Source organism: Puma concolor, chromosome C1 (genome assembly GCF_028749965.1).
Source record: "Puma concolor isolate L17-30 chromosome C1, mPumCon1.1.hap2, whole genome shotgun sequence".
Lineage (NCBI taxonomy): Eukaryota > Metazoa > Chordata > Mammalia > Carnivora > Felidae > Puma > Puma concolor.
This window is the reverse complement of record NC_141674.1, coordinates 164,193,914-164,221,835: the sequence shown is the minus strand read 5'-3', so window position 1 is coordinate 164,221,835 and position 27,922 is coordinate 164,193,914. Positions and strand designations below refer to the sequence as shown.

Below are 27,922 nucleotides of genomic sequence, written 5' to 3'. Positions count from 1 at the left end.
ATCCGGTTTTATTCACTCGGAGGAACACAGACGAACACAAAGACCTCACAGACTATCTGAATGTTGATCTTGGGCTCTGCTTCAGAAACCCTAGGAAATGCTTTCAGTTTACAGGCACTGAGCATCATTAGCAATCCGGAAGCAACCGTGTCTGCATTCCTGATGCTTTTCCTTAAAAGACATAGGCGAGATTGTGGCCTGCTTTTCAAAATTAACATGTTCTGTGCTCAAGCTCATGTGGCGGTGACCGGACTCACAGGCACATACCTACTTGGAAGGAACCAAAACCAAGTTTCCATGACAGCTTTATGGTATTTTGGCCAGTATTATAGTATTCTGAATTCTGATATACCTTTTCTCTCCAATTCTAATATATGCTTTTTTTTTTTTCCATTTTAACATCTCTGGAATTGGGATTTATCTTCTAATCAATGGTTTGTCATATTTTACTTGGCTTGGTTTTTCTAAATGGAATATATGCGCCTTATGTTCATTATAAGTCTTGTATTCAATAGCATCTTAAATTTGAAGAGATGTTCTATATATTATCTTAAAAATCATTTACCGGGTTTCTAAGACCTATTTGATACATTAATAGAACAGTAGCAAAAATGACAATGTCAGTGGTGAATTTTGTTATTTGCAATAGGTATTTATGTTGGAGCCAAATCATCACCCTTAGTGATTTTCACCCTCTTACATTCCTGTCTTCTGCAGGAGGAACTCATACATGTAAGACATGATCTCAAGTCAGTGTACTTTGAAATACAGATCAGTGACTTGCTTGTGCCCTCTCCGCATTTTCAGCCAATATGTGCTCAGAAATCTGAGTGTTACTGATAATATTCCAGATTTGTTTTCTCTTATTCTGGGGTTTGGAGTCCTTGTTTCTCTTTTCTGCCAGTACTTTTTCATCTAACTAGAATGGCTTCTCTTATACATAAAAGTCTAGAAGTATCTTAGCATTTAAACCCTTTCTTTGGAGATTCCTTTCTTAAGGATAAAGGAATCAAATGCAGCAAAACATTTTTGCGGCTGGAATGACATGTGCCTAATTACTATACTCAGGGTTTCTGATTAACTGTAGCTTCTGCAATTTCTAAAATACGTTTTTTTCCCTTAACTAACACAGTAAATATCAAATCATTTTGAACAGAAACTGGCCCTTTTTGATGATTCAGTATCACCTTCACCATCTGTGGCCCTAACTGTGGTCACAGATAACAGAAGGCGGGTCATCTGACAAAATCCTTACGGGACCCAAACACACTCTACATTGTTCCTTATCCTCCTTCATGCATTAGCACTTGGAAAGCGCCAGGATTTGTAGAACACATAGATGAGGCTGCTTACAGCTGAAGGGGACCATTTGGAAAACCGCAGTAGAAATGGTTTTCCAAAGTAAATCACAGAATATTGGTCTGATTTGTCACCATTTCTTAAACAAAGAGGAAATCAAGCTCTGAAAGAAATCTTAACGGTTTGTAGGTTCCACTCAAGGGTTTTCTAAATGTAACCGTAACGTGCCTCTCCAGTACTAACCATGGCTTGTATTTGAGTGCTTTGACAGAAAACAATCTCCTCGTCCATATGTTTCCCCTCTGGCCACTTTGTCACACACTACTCTTTTTCAGGTCCATACATTCAGAGGGCCACACTGGTGTGAATACTGTGCCAATTTCATGTGGGGTCTTATCGCTCAGGGAGTGAAATGTGCAGGTAAGAGCTCTTCCCTTTTTGCTTTATTGCATAAGTTACAAAGTTAGAAGGAATAAGTTGTAAGGAGATTTGCTGTTACGCGGGCTGGATCCTGGTTTGCCTTTAACACACATGCGGTAGGCTAGATTCTCAGGCAGCCGCTTCGGAAATTGGAAGTTTGTCTGCCTTTAACCTTCTTGTGTTTAATGGACAGCAGACTAGGGATCCGGTATTAGTCCATTAAAAAAAAAAAGTTGGCCTGTTCAAAAGGTCTGATAAAAGGAGATAAAAGTAAGGCAGTTATATTTAACTCTTGCCTTTGATGATACAGTAACTAAATTTATAAAATGATTTTTTTTAAGCAGTGTACAGGGACCTATGATTGTTGCCTTGGGAACTGAATTTTAAGGATAGCTTGTTAAGCTGGATTGTCCTTACTGCATTTTTGCAAAATCAAATTGAAGCTTTAAAAAATCTGTGAATTTATCTTCAAAGATGGTTTCCAAATTCTGAAAAACCACTTAGTCAGTAATATTTTGTTTGTGACATTTTGAAATTGTGAATATGCGAAATCCTTTTCATAAAATATGACCATAGTATTTTTAGATATAAATTTAGAAACTTTGAAGATTGACACATGAAGAACCAACTCTGGAATTTATTGAAATGCTTTATGAAAGTAAGTTATTCACATCATGTGAAATTCATTTGTATAGAACTATACCAAGAATTGGCCATTTATTCAGACTACTTTAAATTCTGACATAGACTTAAAAATAAACATTTAAAAGACATTTCTGCCATTTAAATTGTAAAACTAAAAAATACATTCTTAACATGTCTTTTAGCATGAAGCTTAACACTTAAAAATGTATACTAAGAGTAATGTATTTCAAAATGGGAACTGTAGTAATTCTGTCAAGTTTATCACTGTAAAAACCCACATTTCTTTTGTGGCATGATTTTTAAAACTTGTAATTCCAGAATAATTAACATACACGTGTTATATTAATTTCAGGTGTGCAATACAGTGATTCAGCAATTCTGTACATTACTTAATGCTCATCACAATAAGTGTACTAGGATCCTCCCACTCTGACATCTTCCCCAGAAGTCCCCTGCGGCATGATGTTTCATGGAATATTTTTGTTGCCCCCATTATGTGCACAAATTTCTAGGGTCTGATTTTTCTTCTAAAGTGCATTTTTTAATAGCAAGGTACAATATGCGTTGCACATTAATGTTCCAAGCCCTTCTCCTGTGACTATTCTGTCGGCATTACTAAGGCATGATCAGGTTTCAGGCATACATCACTAGCCAGATCCGTTCAAGGACCTCCCTGCCACGCAGGGGTATAGGAATTCCCCATGTGTTGACTCTGAACTGTGCACAGGTGTCCATCAAGGAGAGTCTCAGCTCAGATCCAGTCTGACTCCCATTATCCTAGAGGGATGACAACCCCGTTTGCAAGTCTCTGCCCAGAGAATGAATGAGGACAACCCTGTCATCCTTCCAATTGGTGGTTATGGAGTCAGGATGAAAAACCATCATTAGGAAGGCTGTGGCTAAGCCTCTGAACTGGAGGGGAGCACCTAAGGTGTTGACAAAGTAGTGTCGTTAAGACCATCTACACTGTGGGTTTTCAAAGGTAAACGGAGGAGTTTCCAGAGCATAAATCCCCGGCTCAAGGAATGTTGGTCTCAGTAACAGCATGTTTTGCCTTTATGACCCAGATGGACCAGCCGAGACTTTGCAGCAGTTTCATAAAACACTTTGTGACTGTCCCTGACTTAAAAGCTTTTCTTTTACTTAGAGAAGTGATGTGTATCACTTATGTTCTGAAATAGTGAAGCCCATCTACATAAGAATTCTGAGTTTGCTATATAAGCAGAAAATCGGTACACATATGGAGATAATCTTTGATGATACGCTACAGTGCTACATCATGTTTGAAAGAAATGTTTTGGAACCTTTATGACAGTAATAATATGAAGGAAAAGGAAAGAGAAAATCATTTGTCCCCTCCCCTACCTACCTGCATTAGTACCCTCCACATCTTGTTGTACATAAAGGGCAGGAATTGAAAGAAAAGCCTTGAGGAGATTTTTCATTTTTATGTTATGTCTTGTCCTTAAAAGCATTATATTCTGTGTGATTTGAGCCATATTAACGTATAAGAACTCATTTTTTTTAAATGTGGAGGTTAGCATTTGAATTAAGTTATGTTTTCTGTGACAATTCTTAGATCCAAAGTGGCTCATCCTGACCTTTGAGCCATCCACTTTAAAACAGAATACAAAGAATTAAGAATTTAAAGAGAGAGAGAATGAACTCTGATAGGTTAAATAATGGCTCCCTAAAGAAGTCCTTCCTGATTCCTGGAACCTGTGACTATGTCATTTTTTAATGGCAAAAGGGACTGTGATTAAAGTTAAGGGTTTTGAGATGGGGAGATGACCCTGGATCGTTGGGGTGGACCTAGTTTAGTCAGAGTCATAAGGGTCCTTATAAGAGGGAGGCAGAGTCAGAAAAAGGGACAGAGCAGTGGTCAGAAAAGAGAGAAGATGCTATGCCAGTCGCTTCGTAGATAGAAGGTGGCAGTCACAAGCCAAGGAATGCAGACAGTCTCTAGAAGCTGGAAAAGGCAAGGAAAGAAAACATTCTCCTCTGGAGCCTCCAGAAGGAGTACAGGCATGCTAACACCTTGGTATCAGCCTAGTGAAACTGATTTTGGACTTCTGACCCCCAGAACTATAACTCCTACTGTTGTAAGCCACTGAGTTAATTTGTTACAGCAGCAATTGGACACAAATACGCCAGCCACTAAACATTTAAGATATGACTCCCAAAGAAAAAGGGCAAACTGCCCGTCCAAAAAGAGATTTACTTATCTGCTTTCCATTCTTGCAAGAGCTCATTTTGTCCTGGTTTCTTTTTACAAAATCCACCAAGACAGAAGAGCTTGTCAGGAATTTTTAAGGGAGCGTTTGCCAAAAGCATCAGTTTTGTATCCCGCACCGCCCCCCCCCAACGCTTTTTTGAAACATCATGCAAAGCGTTGGGTGGTGTTCCAGTCACCAGGCTGGCAAAGTTAGTGTAGGAATCGGACTGTATCCGGCTAACAACAGGCAAGTTGGCCCTTCAGAACTGAAAGCTCTGGGCTTCACTGCTAAGCACGCTGCAGCCAAAGAGGACAAGCGAGGGCCAGTCAGGGCGGACATGGTCTTTCTAAAACCTGGCACCGAGATTCAGTGGCAGGCATTAAACGTCCTCTTCATCTACAATGTCTCCCTCCCTCCAACATTCTTTTTTTTTTTTTTTTTCAACGTTTTATTTATTTTTTTTTGGGACAGAGAGAGACAGAGCATGAACGGGGGAGGGGCAGAGAGAGAGGGAGACACAGAATCGGAAACAGGCTCCAGGCTCCGGGCCGTCAGCCCAGAGCCCGACGCGGGGCTCGAACTCACGGAGCGCGAGATCGTGACCTGGCTGAAGTCGGACGCTTAACCGACTGCGCCACCCAGGCGCCCCTCACATGAAGAATTTTAATTTTTAATTTTTTTTTTCAACGTTTATTTATTTTTTGGGGGACAGAGAGAGACAGAGCATGAACGGGGGGAGGGGCAGAGAGAGAGGGAGACACAGAATCGGAAACAGGCTCCAGGCTCCGAGCCATCAGCCCAGAGCCCGACGCGGGGCTCGAACTCACGGAGCGCGAGATCGTGACCTGGCTGAAGTCGGACGCTTCACCGACTGCACCACCCAGGCGCCCCTTCTCCAACATTCTTTATAGAGAGTAAAGTAATGTTGCAGGGGAGTATGGAGCTGCAGCTTGGGAGTGGTGCTCCTTCTACTAAAATATCTACGAACACACTAGTTTTTAAAAGCAAAGTTCAAAGGACTGTCATTCAGACAATAGTTTCCCTAAGCCATTTTTCCTTTCTCTGTGAAACGTAAGCTTTACAGGCTAAAATAATCTATTGTTACATAATCACGGAGATCGCCAAACACCCCTCCCACCAAAACGATCGTGATTATTCCACCAGCATTCCTGAATTGTTTTCACGTTAGCCTTGCCAGAATATTCTAAGAATTAAGCCAGATAATAATTGTTGTAAATCACACATCAACTTAGTGCTGGTTCTTTATTCAAGAGACTCTGTTTTTCCAGTGTGTCACAGCCATTGCTGTCACCCCCAACAGAGAACGGCACTTGCTCTTTTCTAGTAATAAAGTGTATCCGTTGCTTAAAGTATATAAGCCCTTAGCTTTTAGGTTGAAGAAAAGCAGTGGAAGTATTTTAATTACTCCTATGATTGGCTGCACCTAAAAAGTTCTGTCTGTCCTTACAAGCTAGTGAGAAATTGATTAGACTTGCCTAGAAGTTTCACGTAGCGATATTTTCACAATATCCCAAAGAGCAAAGTATTCCTTAATTTTGCTTATGAAAATAATGACTTCTGTTAGTCAGAGAAAGACGAATATCATATGACTTCACTCAAATGAGAAATTTAAGAGACAAAACAGATGAACATAAGGGAAGGGAAGCAAAAATAATATAAAAAACAGGGAGGGGTCAAAACATAAAAGACTCTTAAATATGGATAACAAACAGAGGGTTGCTGGAGGGGTTGTGGGAGGGGGGTGGGCTAAATGGGTAAGGGGCATTAAGGAATCTACTCCTGAAATCACTGCACTATATGCTAACTTGGATGTAAATTAAAAATTAATTATATTGGGGCGCCTGGGTGGCGCAGTCGGTTAAGCGTCCGACTTCAGCCAGGTCACGATCTCGCGGTCCGGGAGTTCGAGCCCCGCGTCGGGCTCTGGGCTGATGGCTCAGAGCCTGGAGCCTGTTTCTGACTCTGTGTCTCCCTCTCTCTCTGCCCCTCCCCCGTTCATGCTCTGTCTCTCTCTGTCCCAAAAATAAATAAACGTTGAAAAAAAAAAATTAAAAAAAAAAAATTAATTATAAAAAACATTTTAAAAATAATGACTTCTGATACATATTAGAATCAGACTATTCCCACTTTTCCTAGATGGGGAGTCAGGGAGGGGGGACATCTAAGAGATAGGTTTTAGAATAAAACATTTGCAATTATTAAAAATATGAACAGTCAGTAGAACATATGACTCCTGATCTTGGGGTCGTGAGTTTGAGCCCCATGTTGGGTGTAGAAATTACTTAAAAAAAGATTTTTAAAATAAATAATATACAAACACTCGTAGAAAACAATGAGAAGTTATCTTTCCTTACACACATTAACATTTCCCCCTTAATCCTATCAATATAAATAATATCAGCTATTTATTTCAAAAGATAGATTTTTGTGCCTTCTAGATATAAATCATGTTATATCTTTTGGAGAAATCAAGCCCCAGGAAATCTGAAATCTGAGAGTAGCTTAAAGTTAGTAGTCTAAGTAATTTATAGAGCATTTATAAAGGACAGAATAAAATGTGATGTGAATCTTTTCTTTTTTTCTTTCATATGGTTTAGTGTGTGCTTATTAACTGGAAGGACTGGGAGGGGGAAATGTGGTTTAATTGTAACATAAAAATTACCTACTCAACCAAGAGATGCGACAAATGAAACGATCTTTTATGGACTTTTGTTGTTGTTGTTTATAGTGTAGAGCTTCCTTGGGAGAAATGGAACTATATAGGAGTTATATGACTTTAATAAATAAGTATGATAACCAAATAAAGTCTTAATGGCAAACTGAAATACTGACATACTGCCAGTGCCTGCAGCAGGGATTTTCAGAGCAAGCTCAGAGCTGGTATATTGCACCACGACTTAAGGGTATAAAGAGGCTTTATTTGCATGACTTTGCCCTGTCCTTTGGTCATCTGACGGACTTCATAACCAATCCTGCCAAAAATGTGGCCTCTGAAATTTATTTCTAAAATTGGGCAGAATATGTTGTCCCATAGTTTAATCTTATTCAAATGGAAGAAAGAATATCAGTTTACAAAACATTTCCCTCTCCCTGAATTCCTAGATCTGAGCTCAATCATAACTTGATGCACTTTCCAATGAGTCACAAATCATCTTAGGAACCTGATGTTTAAAAGTGGTAGAAAGCTCCAGATACTCAAAGGAAAAAAGTTGTTTTGATGTTGTATAGCTGCATCAGAATTTTACTGTTTTGCTTTCTAATGGTTTTCCATGTAGAGTGTATACATAGGGAGAGAATATGACAAAAACAAAGTATAGTGGGTAGGTTTTATCTCTGCTTTAAAAAAAAATTTTTTTTAATGTTTTATTTATTTTTAAGACCGAGAGAGACAGAGCACGAATGGGGATGGGGCAGAGAGAGAGGGAGACACAGAATCTGAAGCAGGCTCCAGGCTCTGAATCCCTATACAGTATACCTGAAACTATGTCACCTTGTATGTTAAGTAACTAGAATTTAAATAAAAACTTAAATAAAAGTACACTGATATTTAAAAAGTCCTTGCCATATATGTACATATATCTACGTATATAACAGTAAAATACAACAATGTCTTTTAAAAAGTATATACAACAAATAATGGATAAAATAAACATTATTGAATAAGAGATTGAAAATAGCAAATTCATCTTCAGTGCTGAAACCGTCTCTCAGAACCCATGATACACTGCTGGTGAAAAGTGGCATGCATCAGTCAGTGGGAGCAGCACGGGCTGGGAATCGGGAAGCCAAGGTTGCGTCTCAGTTCTACCACTTTCTGGCTGAGTGATCTGAACAAGTCGTTTAGCCTCTTGGACCTTTGTTGCCTTTGTCTGTCCAGTAAAGACATTGGGATAGGTTGTTACCAACAGCCCTTTCCAACTGGATCTGTCACTTCTTTGTACACTTAGAGTACGAGGCACATCAACATGAATATTAAATTATGAAGCTTTGCTGACTTTTATACATTTAAAATACCATGTAGGGGGCGCCTGGGTGGCGCAGTCGGTTAAGCGTCCGACTTCAGCCAGGTCACGATCTCGCGGTCCGTGAGTTCGAGCCCCGCGTGGGGCTCTGGGCTGATGGCTCAGAGCCTGGAGCCTGTTTCCGATTCTGTGTCTTCCTCTCTCTCTGCCCCTCCCCCGTTCATGCTCTGTCTCTCTCTGTCCCAAAAATAAATAAAAAACGTTGAAAAAAAAAATTAAAAAAAAAAAAAAATACCACGTAGGAGTTCTTCCGGAACTTGCTTCTGGACAAGATGAACAAATAAGTTTTGTTTTATTCCTCGCAATAACAAAAGACCCTGTACACAATACGTATACTTCAACTATCAGAAGACTCTGGAAGTGGAGAAAAGCAGGCAGGCCAACTCAAGGAACCCAGCAGCAAGTTTCCTGGTGGTCTTCGTTTTTCTTTAACCTCCCATGTATCTAGAGAAGCTCACAACCCATAAATGCCAACAAGCACAGACACAAAATAATCCCAAGTAAAGCCTGCTTTTCCTAGCCAAAGCCCTGGGAAAAGGGTAGGCCAGCCAGGGCAGACATCTTTTAGCCATTCCTGCCCTTCTCAAGGTGAACGTCATGAAAAAGCCACAGTGCTGCTGCTGCTGCAGCTGTTGCCTATGGGCAGAACCCTGTTTTCACCCCTGCCCCCACAATAACAGGGGTACACCTCTCTCCTGGCAGTCTGTGAGTGGAGCCCTATGTTCCAGCACCACCTTGCAGGAAGAGAAGGTACCCCTCCTGGCTCAGCCTATGAGTAGGACCTGGACTTTCATCCCCACCCTATAGTAAGAGCAGCACCCTGTCAGCCCAAGCCTGTGGGTAGAGCCCTGTCTTCATCCTGACCTGCAGTAATGAGGCAGCTGAGACCATGATCAGAGCTCCTGTCTCCCATGCCTACGGCATTCCTTCTCAACCAGGTTTCTGGGCACACCCTGGCTTCCGTCTCCACCCCGCAGTAACTAGGAGGTTGCCCTCTCCCTCCCCAGAATGTGGGGTAAAGTCCTGCCATTAGGGTGACGTACACGTAGGGTAGGCAAAATAGCATTGCAGTCGCATCACAGAGGCTTTGTAAACTAGTTTGATATTTGAACCCTGGCCTACAAAAATGAGCCAGGACTTGCATTCTAAATCTAAAGAGGTTAACTATCAGCTACAATGGAAGGAACCAGAGTCCTGGAGGACTCGAAATATCCAGGATTCAGTTCAAAATTACACTTTATATATACCAAGAACCAGGCAAATTGCAACTCGGATGAGAAAAGGCAGCAGATGTACCAATATTGAGATGACATAGATGTTGGAATTATTAGACAAGGAAATTAGCTATCATAATAATGCTCCAACAAGCCATTATAAACACTCTTGAAACAAGTGATAAATAGGAAATAGAAAATAAAGATAAAAAAGTAACTACTGTAAATGGAAATTTTAGAACTGCAAACTTTATTACCAGTAAACACACCAGATGGGCTCAATACCAGAGACAGAGGAAGGAATTGGTGAACCTGAAGATAGATCAATAGAAATTATCCAACGCAAACAAGAGAAAGAAAATAGACTTTAAAAAGTGAACTGAACCCCAGAGACCTGTAGCCAAATAGCAAAAGATTTAACATTTGTGTTGTTGAAGTCCCAGAAGAGGGTAAAGAGAGACTGAAAACATACTGGAAAAATTAGTGGCTGAGAACTCCTCAAATTTGGTAAAAGCAGAGAAAAATTCAGTACTTCTTTGGAGACATTTTTATGTAATGAAATGTATTCGAACAGTATAGATGAGGAAGCAGCTATAACTCCAGTCACCCAGGTCCTTTTCAGGACCTGGCATTCACGCGTGACAAACAGAACCGGCCCAGAATTCAACTTAGCTTCTGACCTTAAGCTGATCGTGACAATACCGTGTAGCAAACCCTGGGGCGCTAGGTAGAAAGGGCCTCTCAGAAACTTCCATTCTTCTAAATAATGACAACGACAACATAGTCCTGGTAAACACTTCTAATCTACTCTGTGTCAGAAAGTACATATACTAATATGAGAGCCTTACGTGAACCTAATAATGGATAATAGAGCTAATAATAAATATTATTCCTATTTTACATAACTGACACACAGGAAAGGTAACTCAAATCACATAGCCAGTAGATCATAGATCTAATTGTAAGTTTTAGAGGTTATATAAAACATTACAGCGTTCAGGGGAAAGAAGGTCTTTTCAGTGGCCATTTTGCCATTGATTTGCCTTATGATTGAGTCAGAAATCTTATCTGGGGCTAACAGATATAAAGAGGAATTGGGGTTTGGGGTCGTGCAGTCATTTGGACATTGTCTAACTATTGCAGAATGTTGTTCGGTCATTTCCTCAGATAATACAGATCAAACTCTTTGCTCTGGCAGCCTTTCTGTATTCAGGGAAGCAGCTCGTATTCTTCAGTGATGATCATGTTCACGCACCTGTTGGCACTGGCCATGCCATCTCTAGTTCTGCTCCCTTACGCACAGTCGTGCAGAAACTTAGCTTCCTTCTGCACCTAGCCTGATGTTGCACACAGGAGGTGGAGATGCACTCCCTTAGTGACTCAGCGTCACCACCGGCCTCGAGTTCTCATTGCACTTTGGCAGTGTCTGCATAGTTAACGAAAGAACGATTCCGGGCATGACTTTTCAGCTAACGTTCCTTACCTCTCTTTTTATCGTTCCTGCCATGACATAACAAGGTTGCGGCTTTACCGAGTCATTATGATGATGAGAGTCACCAACGTTTGTCTCATGGTTTATACCGTGCAGAGCATCTTGAATGCATTGGCCCATTAACAGTTTTGCGAGGTAAATGCGGTGCTCCCCTCTCTGCCGAGGGAGCAAGCAAAACTGAGCTCACCCGGTGACCGCAGGCAGCAGTCACGTCACTGTAAGATTTTCAAATGGTGTCATTAAGACCTGGATATAATTGCATCAGATTTATAAGAGGTCAGCATCAAGTTCTTATGAAAAACATCAATGAGTTATGTTTTTAAAACCTTAAAGATGGCATTTCTTTTAGTTAATTACTCAGCTGTGATTTACCCCTCTTCGTTCTAATTTGGCAAGATATTTGTGTTCCTCTCTCCCTTCTCAAATTCCACTGCGCTCTTCTTGTTGACAATCAAAGGTCTCAAAATATTCACTAGAAGATGTTGGAGTTCTGGCATCTTCGACGCGATAACCCAGTAAAATTACAAAGCAGAGGACAAACTTCAATAGAGGCAACATGGTATGGGTGCTAAACCCGTGGACCCTGAATCCTTCGTAGGCTTAAATCTCAGCTCCGCTGCATGCCAAATGCGCGGCCGTAGGTAAATTACATAACACCTCTGTGCTTGGTTTCATCACGTTTATACAATGAGAAGAATGACGATCCCTATTTCGTAGAGTTTTGTGAGCTTGATGGAAACAATGTAAAGCACTTGGAATAGTGCTTGGCATCAGTGAACTGGTGCTAATAATAAAACAATAACTGTGGCTATTTTTAGCCACTAAATTTATTATTTACAGGGTTATGAACAGATACGAATATGAGTAGCACAATTAAGAGGGCCCTGGGATGCTCTTACTTTTGGAGGTCTGATTTCTCTTCATATCAAATATGTTAAAATGGAATTCTGTATCCCACATCAAATATACTTTTGTGTAAGTTTAAAGAAACGGATAACTTTTAGTCGCCTGCATTTTGTAGATCTCTAAACACTTATTAATTTCACTCTGTCTGGGGGCGCCTGGGTGGCTCAGTCGGTTAAGTGTCCGACTTCGGTTCAGGTCATGATCTGGTGGTTCACGAGTTCGAGCCCCGCATCGGGCTCCATGCTGACAGCTCGGAGCCTGGATCCTGCTTCCGATTCTGTGTCTGCCTCTCTCTCTGACCCTCTCCCCGTTCGTGCTCTCTCTCTGTCTCAAAAATAAATAAATGTTAATTTCACTTTGTCTGAATTGGTTCTCTCCTGGGATCACACAGCAAATAAATGATGAAGCACGAGCTAGAATTCTCGTCAGAAATTCTGACTTAAAACCAAAATTTTCCAAGAGAAAAGATGGGAAGAATGTTTTTCCACTCTTCAGAAACTGTTGGAAGCTAGCCCCCTTCAAAGCCTAATTCAAGCTGGATGGTGGGAGTGTCTTTTGCTAAAATAAACACTCCAGAATGCCCAAAAGTCTGAAAACATTGATGAATTTTTCCTTTCTATATTCTTTATTTAGATTGTGGTTTGAATGTTCATAAGCAGTGTTCCAAGATGGTCCCAAACGACTGTAAGCCAGACTTGAAACATGTCAAGAAGGTCTACAGTTGTGACCTTACCACACTCGTGAAAGCCCATATCACCAAGCGGCCAATGGTGGTGGACATGTGCATCAGGGAAATTGAATCCAGAGGTGAGGCGTCGCCCGTGTGGTTCAGCACTCATAATTCACCATGAATGCAAGTTCTGATGCCCTTCTGGGTACCTCATGGCATAACCCAGTTGTCTTCTTCAGTAAGTTTAGAGGGAGAGGATTTCAGACGTCAAATGATCTGAAAGTCTGAAATGAATTAAGTTAAATAATTCGCCAGCTTGATTTTAAGGTACATTGAGCTAGTTCTAGGAAATATGCTTAAATATTTTTTTATGAATGATGATGCTTCTTGTCTATAAAAGTTGACATGTAGATACCAATTCATTTTTCACTTTTTGCATTTTTCTTAGGTCCAAGAAGCAAAGGTGTAAATGCTCTATTAAACCGTCCCAAACCAAAAAACAGAACTGCACCCTAATTATTCTTTCCCATTTGGGAAAGACTGGTACAGGCCTATTAATATGGTTTATCTTAGTCTTCTGTTATGTAAAAGAATTTATGGTATAATTGAGGTGACGAATGATTTCCCTGAAGACTCAACGTATTTGATCTAATTAGACACAGTGATGAGCCAGATTACAGATATTCAGGCAACAGTAAGCCAGAGTTTAAAGTCTGTGAGTGAAATGGTTTTATCTTAGGAGAAAATGTGAAGAGGTTTCTAGACAAGTACATTTAATCGTTCTTTCTGACACATTACTTGCCTAGCCTGAAGTGTGGGAAGAAGTTAAAACTTGAAGAAGGAAAGACATAATTTCCAAAGAAACTAATTAGCTCTCTTGCTCTGTTTTTACAGGTCTTAATTCTGAAGGTTTGTATCGAGTATCAGGATTCAGTGACTTAATTGAAGATGTCAAGATGGCTTTTGACAGAGGTATGTTCTTTAGCATGTCCGTTAACTTAGGACAACAATGCTCTCTGCCAAGGAGGCGCAGTTCCTTATGTTATTCTTTTCATTATTTGTCTAAGTCATTGGTTATTATACCAAATAAAAAGCGTGTAATTTTACTTTATTACTATATTAAACTGTTACACTTCAAGGTGAGAAAGAAACATAAAATTTAACTATATTACCAGTATCTGAGCATCCAGGGCTGGTCCATGTTCCTCAAAATATATACAGAGCAATTAAATTTACCGGATACCATGGAGAAAATAGGGCAGGGTGGTTGGGGGAATCTAAGTGATTGCAGATCTCAGATTTCCCAGTTTGGAGTTGGCCCACCTAACTGCCTGTCGTCCATGCATTCCATCACCATATTTGATGGAGTGGAGACCCAGTGTAATGACTTAGATTCCCCCACCACAGAATCATTATTGATTTTATTTTAATAAATGCCATAAAGGAAAGTATTAATAACTATGGAACTTAACCTAGTCTGCGGGGTTGGGGGGATGCTGGAGATCAGAAGAGGCTTTCCAGAGAAGTACAGAAGTTGGCCGTATAATGGTTGAATAGTCAAAGAAACAGGATACGTAAAGACCCGGCAACAGAAGAGTCTGTGCAAAGGTCCTGAGGCCTGTCTTTGTCGAGTCCCTGAAAAGTGCTAGGACTTAGAGAGCAGGAACTGAGAGGAGAGTGGACTAATATACAACGAATACACTATCTTACTATAGAAAAAATCAGCTGAATGGTAGAAGGTTCTCAGATCAACCTCCAAATTCAGTTTAACACATCATGTAGCTGAACTATAAGATTGGTGACTTTATTTTCCAAACCCAAAATTGGACATACCCTATAATGAGACAGGACATCTGAAATTTGGATTTTCATAAAAAAATAATAGATAGTGGAAACAGGAACCACGTGGCAGGAGAGAATACCAGCACTCTTTCTTTTTTCCTGAGTAAAAGTTTTGATAGAGATGATAACTTGTCTTTATAATTCCTCTGCCTTCATGTTCTCCTCTCCCTTTCCCCAGGTCTTTAGGCACCTGTACGCTTCCCCAAGATCCCCCAGTGGAGCGATCTAATTGCTTTTTCCTCTCAGAATGCATTCTATCCCAATTTGCCCTGCCATTGTATGTGATTTCAACACAAGTGTGAAAAACAGATACTGGTGATCTAATTCACACTAGAGTGTGAATGTCTGATAGGCCATGGTATTTCCCATTTAAAAGAGGCTTCTTTAAAGAAAAATTCACTTTGCTAAAGTAGTTTTAGGGTTCCAGTTTTAGGTTAACATTAGTTCTAGGTTACAAAATGTCACAGAAAGTGCAGAGATGTCCCATATAACCTCTCCTCTCGTTCCCCTCCCCCGCCATAGTTTCCCCTATTAACATCGTGCCTTAATAGAGTACATTTGTTACAATTGATGAACCAACACTGATACATTAACTAAAGTCAGTAGTTTAAAGTTCAGTCTTCATGTTGTACAGTTCTGTGGGTTTTGGCAAATGCATGATGTCATATAGCCACCCTTATGGTGTCACACTATGAGGTATCACTTTCACTACCCTAAGGATCGTCTGTGCTTTACCTGTTCTCCCTTTCTCCCGCTGAACCCCTGACAACCGCTGTTCTTTTTACAGACTCCATAGTTTTGCCTTTTCCAGAATGTCAGAGTTGGAATCATAAGATATGTAGCCTTTTTTGGCTGATTTCCTTTACTTAGCAATCTGCATCTAAAGTTCTCCCATGCCTTTTCCTGGCTTGATAGCTCATTTCTTGTTGTTGCTCAATAATATTCCTTTGTCTGGGCATATCACAGTTTATTCACCTATTGAAGGACATCTTGATTACTTCCAAGTTTTTAGCGATCATGAATGAAAGTGGCTTAAATATTTGTGTGCACATATTTGTGTGGACGCAAGTAGTTCCCATCTCCTCTGGATAAATACCTAGGAGTGTGATGGCTGGATTACATGTAAGACACTGCCTTTCCTCCCAGGTGGCCGTCCCATTTTGCATTCCCACCAGCAACAACGTCGTCGAGTTCCTGTGGCCCCCGCATCGTCTCCAGCATTTGTCATCAGTTGTCATCTTAGCCATTCTAATATCTGTGTAGGGAAGAGGCTGCTTTTTAATGGGTAGCGCTCGTTCATAAGCCAAATGGAATAAAAGAAGCCTAGTATAAGATGTAGCTCAGCGTCGGCACTAATTAAATCTTCAGTAGATGAACGTTCAGATATTTTAACCAGTTACTAAATGCAGGAGAGTAAAAGAAGTCTTAAGGCCCAGCAACCCTAAAATACTCCTCTGTGTTATAACTTCTTCTCTGGTTATTTCAAGACTCTCAAGTTTTGCTTCGTTTTACTCTCATACTTCTGTGTGCCTACACGTAGGGCTCAGACAACATCCAGACGTCATGTGTCAGGAGCCTGGGGTGAGTCAAAGGTGGCCTTTTGTAAGTTAGGAGTGCCTCTGTTGTTATTTTCCACATTCTCTAGGTTTATGTTAAAAAGAAAGAGAAAGCAATCCTACATTACTCCCCTAGGAGGTCTCAAGTACTCGTGGAATTTACGAATACTGCTGTTGATCTCAGCCCTCTCCTACTCCCCCCCTTTTAATTACACCTGGAAAGCTAAGTAACTTCAGAAAAGAAAATTCAGAAAAACAGATTTGGCTTTTCACAGAAAATTGATCACTTGTATATATCGGCACACTGAATTTGATATTAAAAAAAAACCGACGCATTGATGATCTCGAAAGACCGTAACACAAAACGTGTTATTAAAACAGTGCTGTGTGTCCAGATAGTTACTCGTGTTTTTCTTTTTAACATCCTTCAAAGATGGCGAGAAAGCGGATATTTCTGTGAACATGTATGAAGATATCAACATTATCACTGGTGCGCTGAAACTGTACTTCAGGGATCTACCAATTCCGCTCATCACATATGACGCCTACCCTAAGTTTATAGAGTCCGCGAGTAAGTATGAAGGCGCGCATTCCAATAACCTGACAGACTCCCTCCTCATGGTAATCACTTCTCCTGCTTTTCCTGCTGAGTTTCTTGAATGCATATTATGTATTTCCCCCTCGCCTCTCCCCTCGGTTAATATACTCACAGAAATTTCGAACTCCTCTGCAATGTAGGTTATTTATGACTTCTGCCATCAGAAGCTTCTTTGTAATGTGCTAACCCTCATTTACCAAAGTAAGGCTTATGCCAGTGCCCCTTAGATATGCACCAATGCTTCTGCAGAATAAAAATGAATAACTAGGAAAATAAAATTGAAGAACAGGACCAAACTATTTTGTTATTAGATTCAGCTCAGCATAAAAGTTACTCTGTCAGATCTCATAAAAGTTTCTAAATTCTTACTTTCAATTTCTATACATATCCTGTGACAGACCATTAACAAACAGTTTGTAAACTGGCACCGGTCCGTAGATCATACTTTAAGGAGCACTGTTTTAGATCAAGAAGTGATTTTTTAAGTTCTAGTTGAGATGCAAATGAGAAAAAGCAAAGGCTCATTTGCCAAATTTATGGTGCAAAAATCATACCTGTAATTCACACTTCCTTTTTTTAAAGAAAGGAATTTTTAACAGATTTTAAGTGTTGGCATTGCCATTTTTTAAGAAAAGATAGGCTATTTCTGTCCTTTTTCTTCTCTCTTAAAAACCATATGTTGTCTTGATCTTTAAATAATAACATCACTTTCTTAGAACACTGATTTACTTTTTGACTTTGAAATTTCGTGAAGTACAGACTTGCTTTGTTCTAATTTTTACTTTCCCCTTCAGTGCTTTTGTTGAGAATTTTTGTGGTTGGCTCCATGGAGACCTGATTTCTTGCGGGGAACAGCCATGAGAGTTACACTGATTTTTACAAATTTCCATGTTAGGAGCCTGAAAGACTAGATCCTCTCCGTAGGAATTTAGCTCTTCTCATTTGGGGACGTATTCAGTGCTGATCACGAAAACCGTCTGAGAGCTTACGGGTTCTTGTTTCGTGGGGCAGACGCTTCCTCCCGAGAGAGAGAAGTCTGATTGCCACTCCTGTCGAAAGCACTTGATACACACTTGCATCACCGAGGGCTGCTCGGTCCCCAGTTTGCTCTGGTCCTCAGGACAGTGGGGGCTCAAGCGGACAGAATTCCTGTCCCCGTGTCGCTTTGGAGTAAAATTAAAACTTGGTTTCTGGGCCCAAGCCCAAGGCACCCCAATAGCAGAGGACAAAGCGGTAATTCAGACCTGCATTCTGAACTCTAGACAGCCGCTTTATCTACTTAGAAGAAACATCCAAGCCTTCCTTACTGGGTTTCGAGGCCTTTTGCCCTCCAGATTCCCAAATTATTTCACCTTCTTTCCCCACACCCATGTCAGTTGCCTCTATTATTCTTCCAAAACATTTGTTAGCGTTCTGAGGTCTGTGTCTGAAACCGCCCCCGTCGGACATCAGCAAACCCCCCGTTCTACTTTAGAGAGCTCTTCAAAGCACAAGGTAGAAACTTTCCTAAATCAAGGTAGCAATTCCTTCTTACAGTGTCACCTATTTTGATGCGTGACTTCCATGACACCAAAACCGTGGCATAATACTCATACAGGATATAGATGTTTATTGTGCGTGTTTGCTATTGATCTGATTGTTTATGGAACATTGTGCCCTTGTCCATGTCTCCTCCAGCGGTAGAGTCTGTTCCATTCTTTAGACACAGAGATACAACCATTCTCTTATCCTTATAAGTAGATAAGGGAGATGAGAGAAACTAAGATTTATAGAACATATACTGGGTGCCAGGAATCATGGTGCACACTTTATAGCTATGATATTTTAATTTTTATCTCTACACCCAGTGGGGTTCCAACTCATTCGTGACCCTAAGATCAAGAGTCGCATGCTCTTCACAGAGCCAGCCAGGTGCCCCACCACGATGTCATTTTAGAAAGGAGATGTCGTGGGGCACCTGGATGGCTCCGTCGGTTAACCATCCGGCCCTTGATTGTGGCTCAGGTCACGATCTCCCTGTTCACGAGTTCAAGCCCTGTATAGGGCTCCTCGCCGATAGCATAGAGCCTGCTTGGGATTCTCTCTTCTCTGCCCATCCCCCACTCACATGATGTGCAGTCTCTCTTGCTCTCTCTCAAAATAAACTTCAAAAAAAAAAACAAAAACAAAACAGAAAGGAGATGTTATAGGGTATAAGTGAATTGTCCAAGGTCTTGTCACTAGTGGAGGTGGCACTGGCATTCAAAGCTACATCTGTCTGATGCCACAGCCCTTGCTCCCTGCATGCAGCCCACTGCCTGGCTCCACTGGTGGAACAGGAACAGAAGACCTGCCCAGAGAGGGAAGGCAGGAGGGCAGGAACGCCTCCCAAATGATGCACGGTGTTAGCTGACCCTTCCCGGTGCACCCGCTCTTGAGTCTTTTTATCACTGGGTCCCTTAGAAAACCTGGGGCCTGTTCTTTAGGTCTCAGGATTCCCCGGCACTTATCAGCATCTCTTGCCAACAGAAACTCAGAGTGCATATTAAAGCTTTCTCCTGCAAAAGCTGTCTGAGCTCCACTCTTGCAGCCTCCCTCAGACAACCTGCACCCAGGAAGCTGGAGGTGCGTGGCTACAGGGAATGAACAAAGGACACAATGGTGGTAGAGGCTGGGGCCTCTCATTTAAGGGCTTAAAGATCTTCATTATATCCTGGCAACTCCCCCTTGAACTACCTGGAAGTCTGGGACCGCCTAGCCCTTTTTCCTCACTGCCTCTTCCCACCAGGGAAGGGAGCGCTGCCCTACGGACAGTGCAAGGTGTATGTAGTAGGTGCCTCTCCCAGGCTGCACGGTAAGCCAGCATATGCATGGACACTTCCTGACCCCGAGGAAAACAGCACTGCCAGGACCCAACTCCTGGTAGGACTCCGCGTGGAAATCTTTCTCTGGCCGAGAACTCTCTGAGCTCTGTTCCCAGAAGATCTCAGAAGAGATGACTCAGTCAGCATGTAGTCTTGAGTGAGTCAGATGAACTCGGCCATAAAACCCAGGGCTCTTTGTCCCAAGCAACTTCAAGTGTCCTGAAGGGAGGTCTGGGATGAGAACTCGCCGAGTGTTCCCCTCCACTCTGCCTCTGATTCACCCCTTATGCTTGGCTGAGTCTTCTTCTTCTTGTACTTGAACATCTCTACGAGGAACTGGCAGTACGTACCTTAAAAGAGCTTTTAACGAAATGTCGACACAGGTTCAGATGCTTATTAGTTCCTGCCCTCACCACGTCCACATTTCCAAACCCTCCTCAGAGGCCATTTCTTCCTCTTCTCGGTTCCGCTCAGCCCCCAGGCCAACTTTCTCTTCTGTGTTCCCGTCGCACTTCGCCTGGCCCTTTGGCACAGACTCTTTGCTTCATGATGGAAGGCTGTATTCATGTCTTGTCTGCCCCATTAGACTAACCCCATTACAAGGGAGAGTTCTGTCGCTTTATTTTCCTGTAGCACCTGTGACAGTCCTTTCACTTACATCCTAGGTGCTCAATAAATTCTTGTTAAATGAGGGGCGCCTGGGTGGCGCAGTCGGTTGAGCGTCCGACTTCAGCCAGGTCACGATCTCGCGGTCCGGGAGTTCGAGCCCCGCGTCAGGCTCTGGGCTGATGGCTCGGAGCCTGGAGCCTGTTTCCGATTCTGTGTCTCCCTCTCTCTCTGCCCCTCCCCTGTTCATGCTCTGTCTCTCTCTGTCCCAAAAATAAATAAAAAAAAAACGTTGAAAAAAAAAAATAGCACTAAATTCTTGTTAAATGAGTAAACATGATTTTATATTGAGAACCATAGAATCTTAGACTTTTTAGATATTCTAAAGGGTCACGTTAACTAGATTTCCTTCTACGACACACTCTTTTTTGAAATACCCAGTAACTGCAAGATCACTGCCTCTCTCAGTAGACAGCCGCCAGTGGACAGATATAACCGTCGTAAAGGCCTCCTTGTGCACAACAGAAATCAGCCTGCCCTCGACTCCCGCTGCCGATGGTCTTGATGTGACCCTCTTCCACATGCAGGCCTTTCCCATATTTGAAACAGCTGATGCTGTTCGTCTCTAAATACGTTCCATTTTGTCTGTCTTTCTCTTAAATTATGCTGTGGTCTTCGTCAGGCAGAAGATTTGTGTTCTCTGAAAAAATTATGAGTAATACTCCTTTAAGTAGAAAAAAAAAGAAACGAACTCCAGGGAAGAGCCTGTGTCGATTTGATGTCAGTATATTCAAATGCAGTTTGTCATACGTCCCCAGATTTATATCTCCAGTGTGAACCTCTCCCTGAGCACCGGATTAATCCAGTCAGGATGATCATGTAGATGTCTGAAAGACACCTCAGGTAGAGCCCTTGACCTTTGGCACAAAACCCCTCCCATCCATAATCTTAATGGAGGCGCCATCTTCCCAGTTGCCTAAGCCCAAAGCTTAGCTCATTCTTGATTCTTTTCCTTTTCACATCTCCCTCATCAGGAAATCCTGTGGACTCTACCGTTAAAATAGACCCAGATTCCAGCAACTTCTCATTACCTTCACTGCCACCACTGGTCTAAGCTAGAGTCATTCGTCACCTGGGTTTTTGTAATAGTTACCAGAATGGTCTGTTTTTACTCTTGCCTTTCCATCGTCTGTTTCCCACATGGCAGACAGAGGAGAGCTACTGTGAGCGCTGTCAGGTCACGTCTCTGCCTCATTCAGAACCTTCCCGTTTCTGCCAGTAAATGCTGAGTCCCTGGAATAGCCTGCAGCACCTGACACAATGCGGTGCCCCGTTACCTCTCTGCCCTCACTCCCTTCCATCCCCCTCTGGCTCACTCCACTACAGCCACGGTAGGCTTCTCACTTTACTCAGACATCGCAAGCATTCTCGCCCCTGGGGACCCTTGCACGGCTGCATCTCTGCCTGGCACCCCTTCCCCTAGATCTCCGTGTGGTCATTCCCCCACGCCCTGAGAGTCTTCACTCAAGACCATCTTTCTCATGAGGTCTGTCATGACCACCCCATTTAAAATCACATCCCCCAGCACCTGCAGTGCTCCTTACTCTGTTTTTTTCCCCACAGCACTGGCTTTGTTCTAATCTAGTATAAACCAGAAGATACATGTTCATTGTTTACTGTCAGCCACGCTCCAAGAGAGAAAGTAAGCTCTCCACGAATGGGGAGTCTTGTTTGTTGCTAGCCCACCAACACAATCCTTAATTTCATGCCATCTCAAGATTCTCCCTACAAGGATTAATTACGAAAATAAAAAGGAGACTGTGTTAGTCTTTTTTCAACTTCCAGAACAGTATAGTTTCAAATTAATTAGTCCTATGATAAAAAGAAAAAAAAAACTGTAAGTAAATACTAATAGTTTTTGATAGTAAGTGGAATTTTAATTCTAGAAATTAAATGATCGAATTTCAGTATCTGATACAGTATTGCTGTTATCAGTTGCTCTTTAAACAGTATTGCTCTTTAAAGATCCAAAGTTTCAAAGACCATGCATCAATTATCATGGCAAATAATACATTGTTTATTACTGAGAAGAGAATCAGGAACCCTGGATAAGCTTGGGGCAGAAATTCTAAAATGGCCGACGTTTCTTTGAGTTAAAAAGCTTCAGTCACTCTTCATGTTCTGAAGCTTATCGATCTGTGCTACCAATGCTAGGAACTTTTCACATTCATTTTATATCACTCTTTTCAAAGTTTATTTACTTATGAGAGAGGGAGAGGGAGAGGGAGGGAGAGGGAGGGAGAGAAAGAGAGAGAGAGAGCGCACACATGCGTGTGAGTAGGTGAGGGGCAGAGAGGGACAATCCCAAGCAGGCTCCACACCAGGAGTGTGGAGCCCACCGCAGGGCTCAAACCCACAAACCGTGAGATCACGACCTGAGCCAAAGTCGGACACTCAACCAAATGCACTGCCCAGGTGCCCCATACAAGTTTTAACCTGACTCCAGTGCATTGCCATTGAGTTGGATTTGTCTTTTGAGTTAGAAAACTAGAAATCCTGGTTTTGTGTCTTGAATGATACTGGTGGTCAGATGCGGCCTTGCAGAATTTCAAGGCTGCTATCCTGATTAAGACGCAACAGTTTGGGGTCCCCTTCCGGTTGCCCTGCAACCCAGCATTTAAGGGCACCCTGTCTTCCTGACATTTGAGAAGCAGGAATGTGCTAGGGTGCTCTTTTTGAGAGCTCAGAATTACAAACATGTCTGTTGTTTCTGATTATGGAAATGATGAACTCAACGCAATCTGCGACCTCAAAAGGAGTGTGCTGGGTTTTTGGCCAACACAGCGGAACTAAAATGCCCAAATGAAGATTGTTCCCTTTAAAGTTTACACCTTTGGAAGAGCCACATTTACTTCAGGGACCCTGTTGTCACTCCAAACATTTGGAATTGCCTTCAAATTTTGCATTTCATTCTCCTGAATGTCCGAAGTAGAATATTTTTGTGCTCTGAGGGTAGATTTGACTTTTTTATAGAAAAGTAAATTAAAACCAAGGAAATAAATACTGGATGATACATTCCTCATTTAAAAAGAAAACAGAATATCAATTAAGACTTTGGCAAAGGCTGCAAGGGGCAATGGGGTGGCATAGCTTATGTACTGTTGCTGAACAGGGTTTTTCAAAATATTTTGAGTAAATTAGCATCCCTTAAAATGTCTGTAATGCTGTAAGATGACTTCATTTGAATGTCTAAGTTCTTTTTTTTTTTTAAACATTTATTCATTTTTGAGAGACGGAGACAGTGTGCAAGCAGGGGAGGGGCAGAGAGAGAGGGAGACACAGAATCCAAAGCAGGCTCCAGGCTCCGAGCTGTCATCACAGAGCCCGACGCGGGGCTCAAACTCACGAACCGCAAGATCATGCCCTGAGCCAGAGTCAGACACTCCACCGACTGGGCCACGTGGGCACCCCAAAATGTCTGAGTTTTTAATCTGTTTGTCGCTGTGTCTGAGTTCCTTATAGTCACATCCTATCTATCCAGTATCCAAATTCCACAGTTACCAGACTCTTAAGACAATCGAGTGGGTGCTGCCCCCAAAAGTCCCAGTAAATGGTGTTGCCACAATGGTACTAAGCCTTTTGGAAATCCAAGACTTGAACCTTAAAAATATTTTCCAAAGCTGTGGGCAAGGATCTGTGAGAAAGCCTTTCTTACCAGTTTTAGAAGATCACCACAAGAATAGAATTCAGTGAACCATTTATACCAGTTGTCCGTTAAAGTTCTTCTCCTTGGTATTCAACTTGCTATTTTAGAAATTATGGATCCCGATGAGCAATTAGAAACCCTTCACGAGGCACTGAAGCTCCTGCCGCCCGCTCACTGCGAAACCCTGCGGTACCTCATGGCGCATCTAAAGAGGCAAGTTACAGACTTTGAAGCTTATACTTGCACTGTATCCAAATGTTACGAATCAAGTGAAACCAAAGGTGAAAGAAAGGACAAATTGTTGCATGAATAAAGAAATGCACAGGTTGGGAAGGAATGCTAAAAATGTTCTGCGCTACAGCGCTGAATGCAGACTCGATTCTGACGTAAGCGGATTTGCAGTTCCCTTGTAGGTTTGCAAATAGGTTAGAAATACTAGTGTTCTGCCAAGGACAGGCAGTGATTTTTGTGTGGAAAGAGAAAAGGTTGTAGCTGTAAGGACATTAGCATTAGCATAATAAAGAGCAAAGCAACTCGCCAGAAGGCTCACTTTCCTTCTTGCTCTAAAATAGGCACTTCGCTCTTGGTGACAGGATTTTAGACTATTGCATCCAGGTCTCCAACACTGAAAACTGCTATAAAAAAAAATGATGGAGTACAATAAGGGGTAAAGGGAGGAATAGAAAGTAAAATATTTTGGTTACGTCTGGTTTAATGTTTTAAATACATTGATGGTGATAGAACTTCATTTCCCTGCTCTGTCGCTCTCCCATCTCTACTAGTTGAAGCAAACGGTTTTAAATTATGTGACCAAGTTTTAGTGGTTTTGGAGTTTCAAAATATAAAACTAATTAGAAACAAAAAAGACAGAACTCGCCGTCTATTTTGTATGCCTCTCAGCATGAGTTACTCAGAAATGAATATGTAACTGATGGTGCTTTTAACATTTACATGTTTTCCCTCTTTGAAAGCACCATGAGCTAAAACTTTTAATATGCTTACAACTTCACTTGCAAATTCAAGTTTGCTTCATATATGGATGCAATTAAGGCCTTCACGCTAAGGCAAAGGAATAGCTCCCAAATTATAGTCTGTGCCTTTGCTGTAGCAGTAAAGAGAAGGCGAATGCTAATTCTCGCCGACCAGATAATCTTTATACTATGCCCTCGGCCATCTCTTCATACCGTGGCCACCACTCTCCCCAGATACTCAATAAACTGTTCAACTTACACAAATTCAGCAGACTAGGCAGCCAGTGTGGAAGGAGGGCTGATAAAATAATCAAGACAACCCAGCCCCTTCTCCACTACTCGCCAACACAGCCCTTGCAGCCAGCCGTTGCAATAGAATCCGCAGATAGAACTGACCCCACACAGCCTGACACACGACCTCAGACTTGAGCTTCGGTCATCACCGGAAGTTTAACTTATTAATATAATCGGCTTTGAGGAAAGTCCGTACTTGGAAGTTGAGGAGTACAGAGAGAGGAGCTAGCGGACGAGTTGATAAGTGGACCTGGGTTTTGTCGTAGCGCTCGAGCACAGCGCGGAACGCCGTGGCTTACGTGAAGGCACGCGCCTTTGCTTATATTTTTCAGAGTGACCCTCCACGAAAAGGAGAACCTTATGAATGCAGAGAACCTCGGCATTGTTTTCGGCCCGACCCTTATGAGATCTCCAGAACTAGACGCGATGGCCGCGTTGAACGATATACGATACCAGAGACTGGTGGTGGAGCTGCTTATCAAAAACGAAGACATTTTATTTTAAATTTTAGTTTGCGGGGGGAAAAAAAAAGAAATGTTTTACAGATGAAGGAATGTTTTATAGTAATTTAATTGGCTCTTATAGCTGACTTATTTCTCGGTTAGACGTTATGGCAGATAGCCAGCTTAAAATGAAGGAACTTTCCGTTGTTTTAGTAGCACCGCTCAGCTGTCCTTGTAAAACAGTGAACACACGCTCTCCAGTTCTAGTAATCCCGGGTGTTTATCATGTTAAGAGAAACTCAAGCTATTGCATGATTAGCCCCCTCTTTGGCAAGGGAACCCCATACAAAGGAGACAACAAGCCTGCACCCGCCTCTTCGTCCCGGGTAGTCTGTGGTTGTAATTCAGCATGTTTCGCAGAGTAAATCTGTCGTGACTTCGCTTTTGGGTTCTATGTCATTGGTTTACTGACGCTTCTATAAACATGCACACAAATGGATGAAACAGCACCTCTGACTGCTACATTGCCATAGACTATAACATAAGCCTCCTTTCCTCCGATGCTTTATTTGTGGTTTCTCTTTGTTCTTCTCTGACATAGTCCTTTCTTTCCAGCAAAAGCAAAATGTGTTTTCAGATTTGTTACTTTAGTAAATTATCCACCAATAAAAAAAAAAGTACAATGCAGAGCATTTTCTGTTATTATTGGGTTTCAGTTGCAATTTTGCGTTACCTGGCATGCATTTATTAATTTATTAAATTTGGCTTTTAGAAATAAAAACTAGTGATAGCTTGCTTTTTCCCCATGGTTGAGAACATTTGGGAAAACGTATTTGGCCATTTATTTAATACTGAGTAAGGTTTTGTGTTGAGTTCCTAAAATAACAACTTAAAACTGCTTAGAATTAAGGAGTGCCTTGGTGACTCAGTCGATTAACTGTCCGACTCTTAACTTCGGCTCAGGTCATGATCTCACGGTTCTTAAGTTCCAGCCCCGGGTCAGGCTTTGCACTGACAGCGCAGAGCCTGCTTGGGATTCTGTCTCCTCCCCTCTCTCTGTCCCTCCCCGACTTGCTCTCTATCTCTCTCTCAAAATAAATAAACTTAAAAACTGCTTAGAATTAAAATACCCATTCATTGGATTTTTCTTCTCGCATACTTAGGCAGAAAGCTAGAATATTTTCTCACCTGTTTGTGGGGACGGGGGGGGGGGGGGGGGCAGACAGCCGTTCCTTCCAGAGCCATCAGAAGCAGGAAAGAAGACTGAAAAGAGTGACTTCCTAAACGTTTGGTTTGTCAGAAATGCCGTTAGCATGCAGTTGAGCTGACCAGGCTTCCTGAGAGGAGTCAGCAGCCAGACGCTTGGCCAAGGGTGGTCTGTGTACATCTAGATGCCAGGAAACCTGGCTGGGGTCTGATACTGTGCCTAGCCACCCGCCTGCCTTTGAACTAATGACCCTCCCTCCAGGCTGTTTCCTTGTCCCGTCCTGCTTTAAAATGTGTAGGGGAAAAAAAAAAAAAAAAAAAGGCAGGCTCAATTGGTTGAGCATCTCTTAATTTCAGCTCAGGTCATGATCTCACAGTTCCTGAGTTCAAGCCCCACATAGGCTCTGCAGTGGCCGTGTAGATCCTGCTTGGGCCCTCTCTCTCTGCCCCTCTTTCCTCTCTCTCTCTCTCTCTCTCTCAAAATAGATTTAAAAATTATAATAAAAAGTAGCAAAAAATGTAAGATACATTTTTGGTTTTGCCACTTCAATCCTTGATACTTTTAAGACTATCTCAAAGAAAATGGTAACTGACAGAGATGAGTTTTTCCATATTTGTGCCCCTGGACTACAGTAGGAAGTTGGTAGTTTGCTTTAATGTATATGTTCAGAAAAGTGTGGTTGTTCAAGAGTTAGTCCCTCACGGGGGCGCCTGGGTGGCTCCGTCCGTTGAGCGACCAACTTCGGCTCAGCTCGTGATCCCATGGTCTGTGAGTTCGAGCCCCACCTCGGGCTCTGTGCTGACAGCCTGGAGCCTGCTTCGGATTCTGGGTCTCCCTCTCTCTCTCTGCCCCTCCCCCACTCATGCTCTGTCTGTTTCAGAAATCAACAAACATTAAAAACAATTTTTTTTAAATAGAGTTAGCCCCTCACAGCTGCCTTCTCAACCACAG

General features: G+C 42.0%; 1 protein-coding gene across 2 annotated transcripts in view; it reads left to right on the top strand.

The window, feature by feature from the left end:
• CHN1 (chimerin 1) overlaps positions 1–26,441 on the top strand; it is a 206,456-nt gene extending 180,015 nt beyond the window's left edge. For both annotated transcript variants that reach the window (XM_086718934.1, XM_025927733.2), the window contains 6 exons: positions 1,635–1,719; positions 12,869–13,042; positions 13,800–13,877; positions 16,737–16,874; positions 24,164–24,269; positions 25,654–26,441. In XM_086718934.1, the coding sequence (XP_086575060.1) occupies positions 1,635–1,719; positions 12,869–13,042; positions 13,800–13,877; positions 16,737–16,874; positions 24,164–24,269; positions 25,654–25,825 (753 nt within the window). In that variant the 3' untranslated portion in view covers positions 25,826–26,441. The remainder of the gene's footprint in view (positions 1–1,634; positions 1,720–12,868; positions 13,043–13,799; positions 13,878–16,736; positions 16,875–24,163; positions 24,270–25,653) is intronic.
• Positions 26,442–27,922: the final 1,481 nt, after the last annotated feature.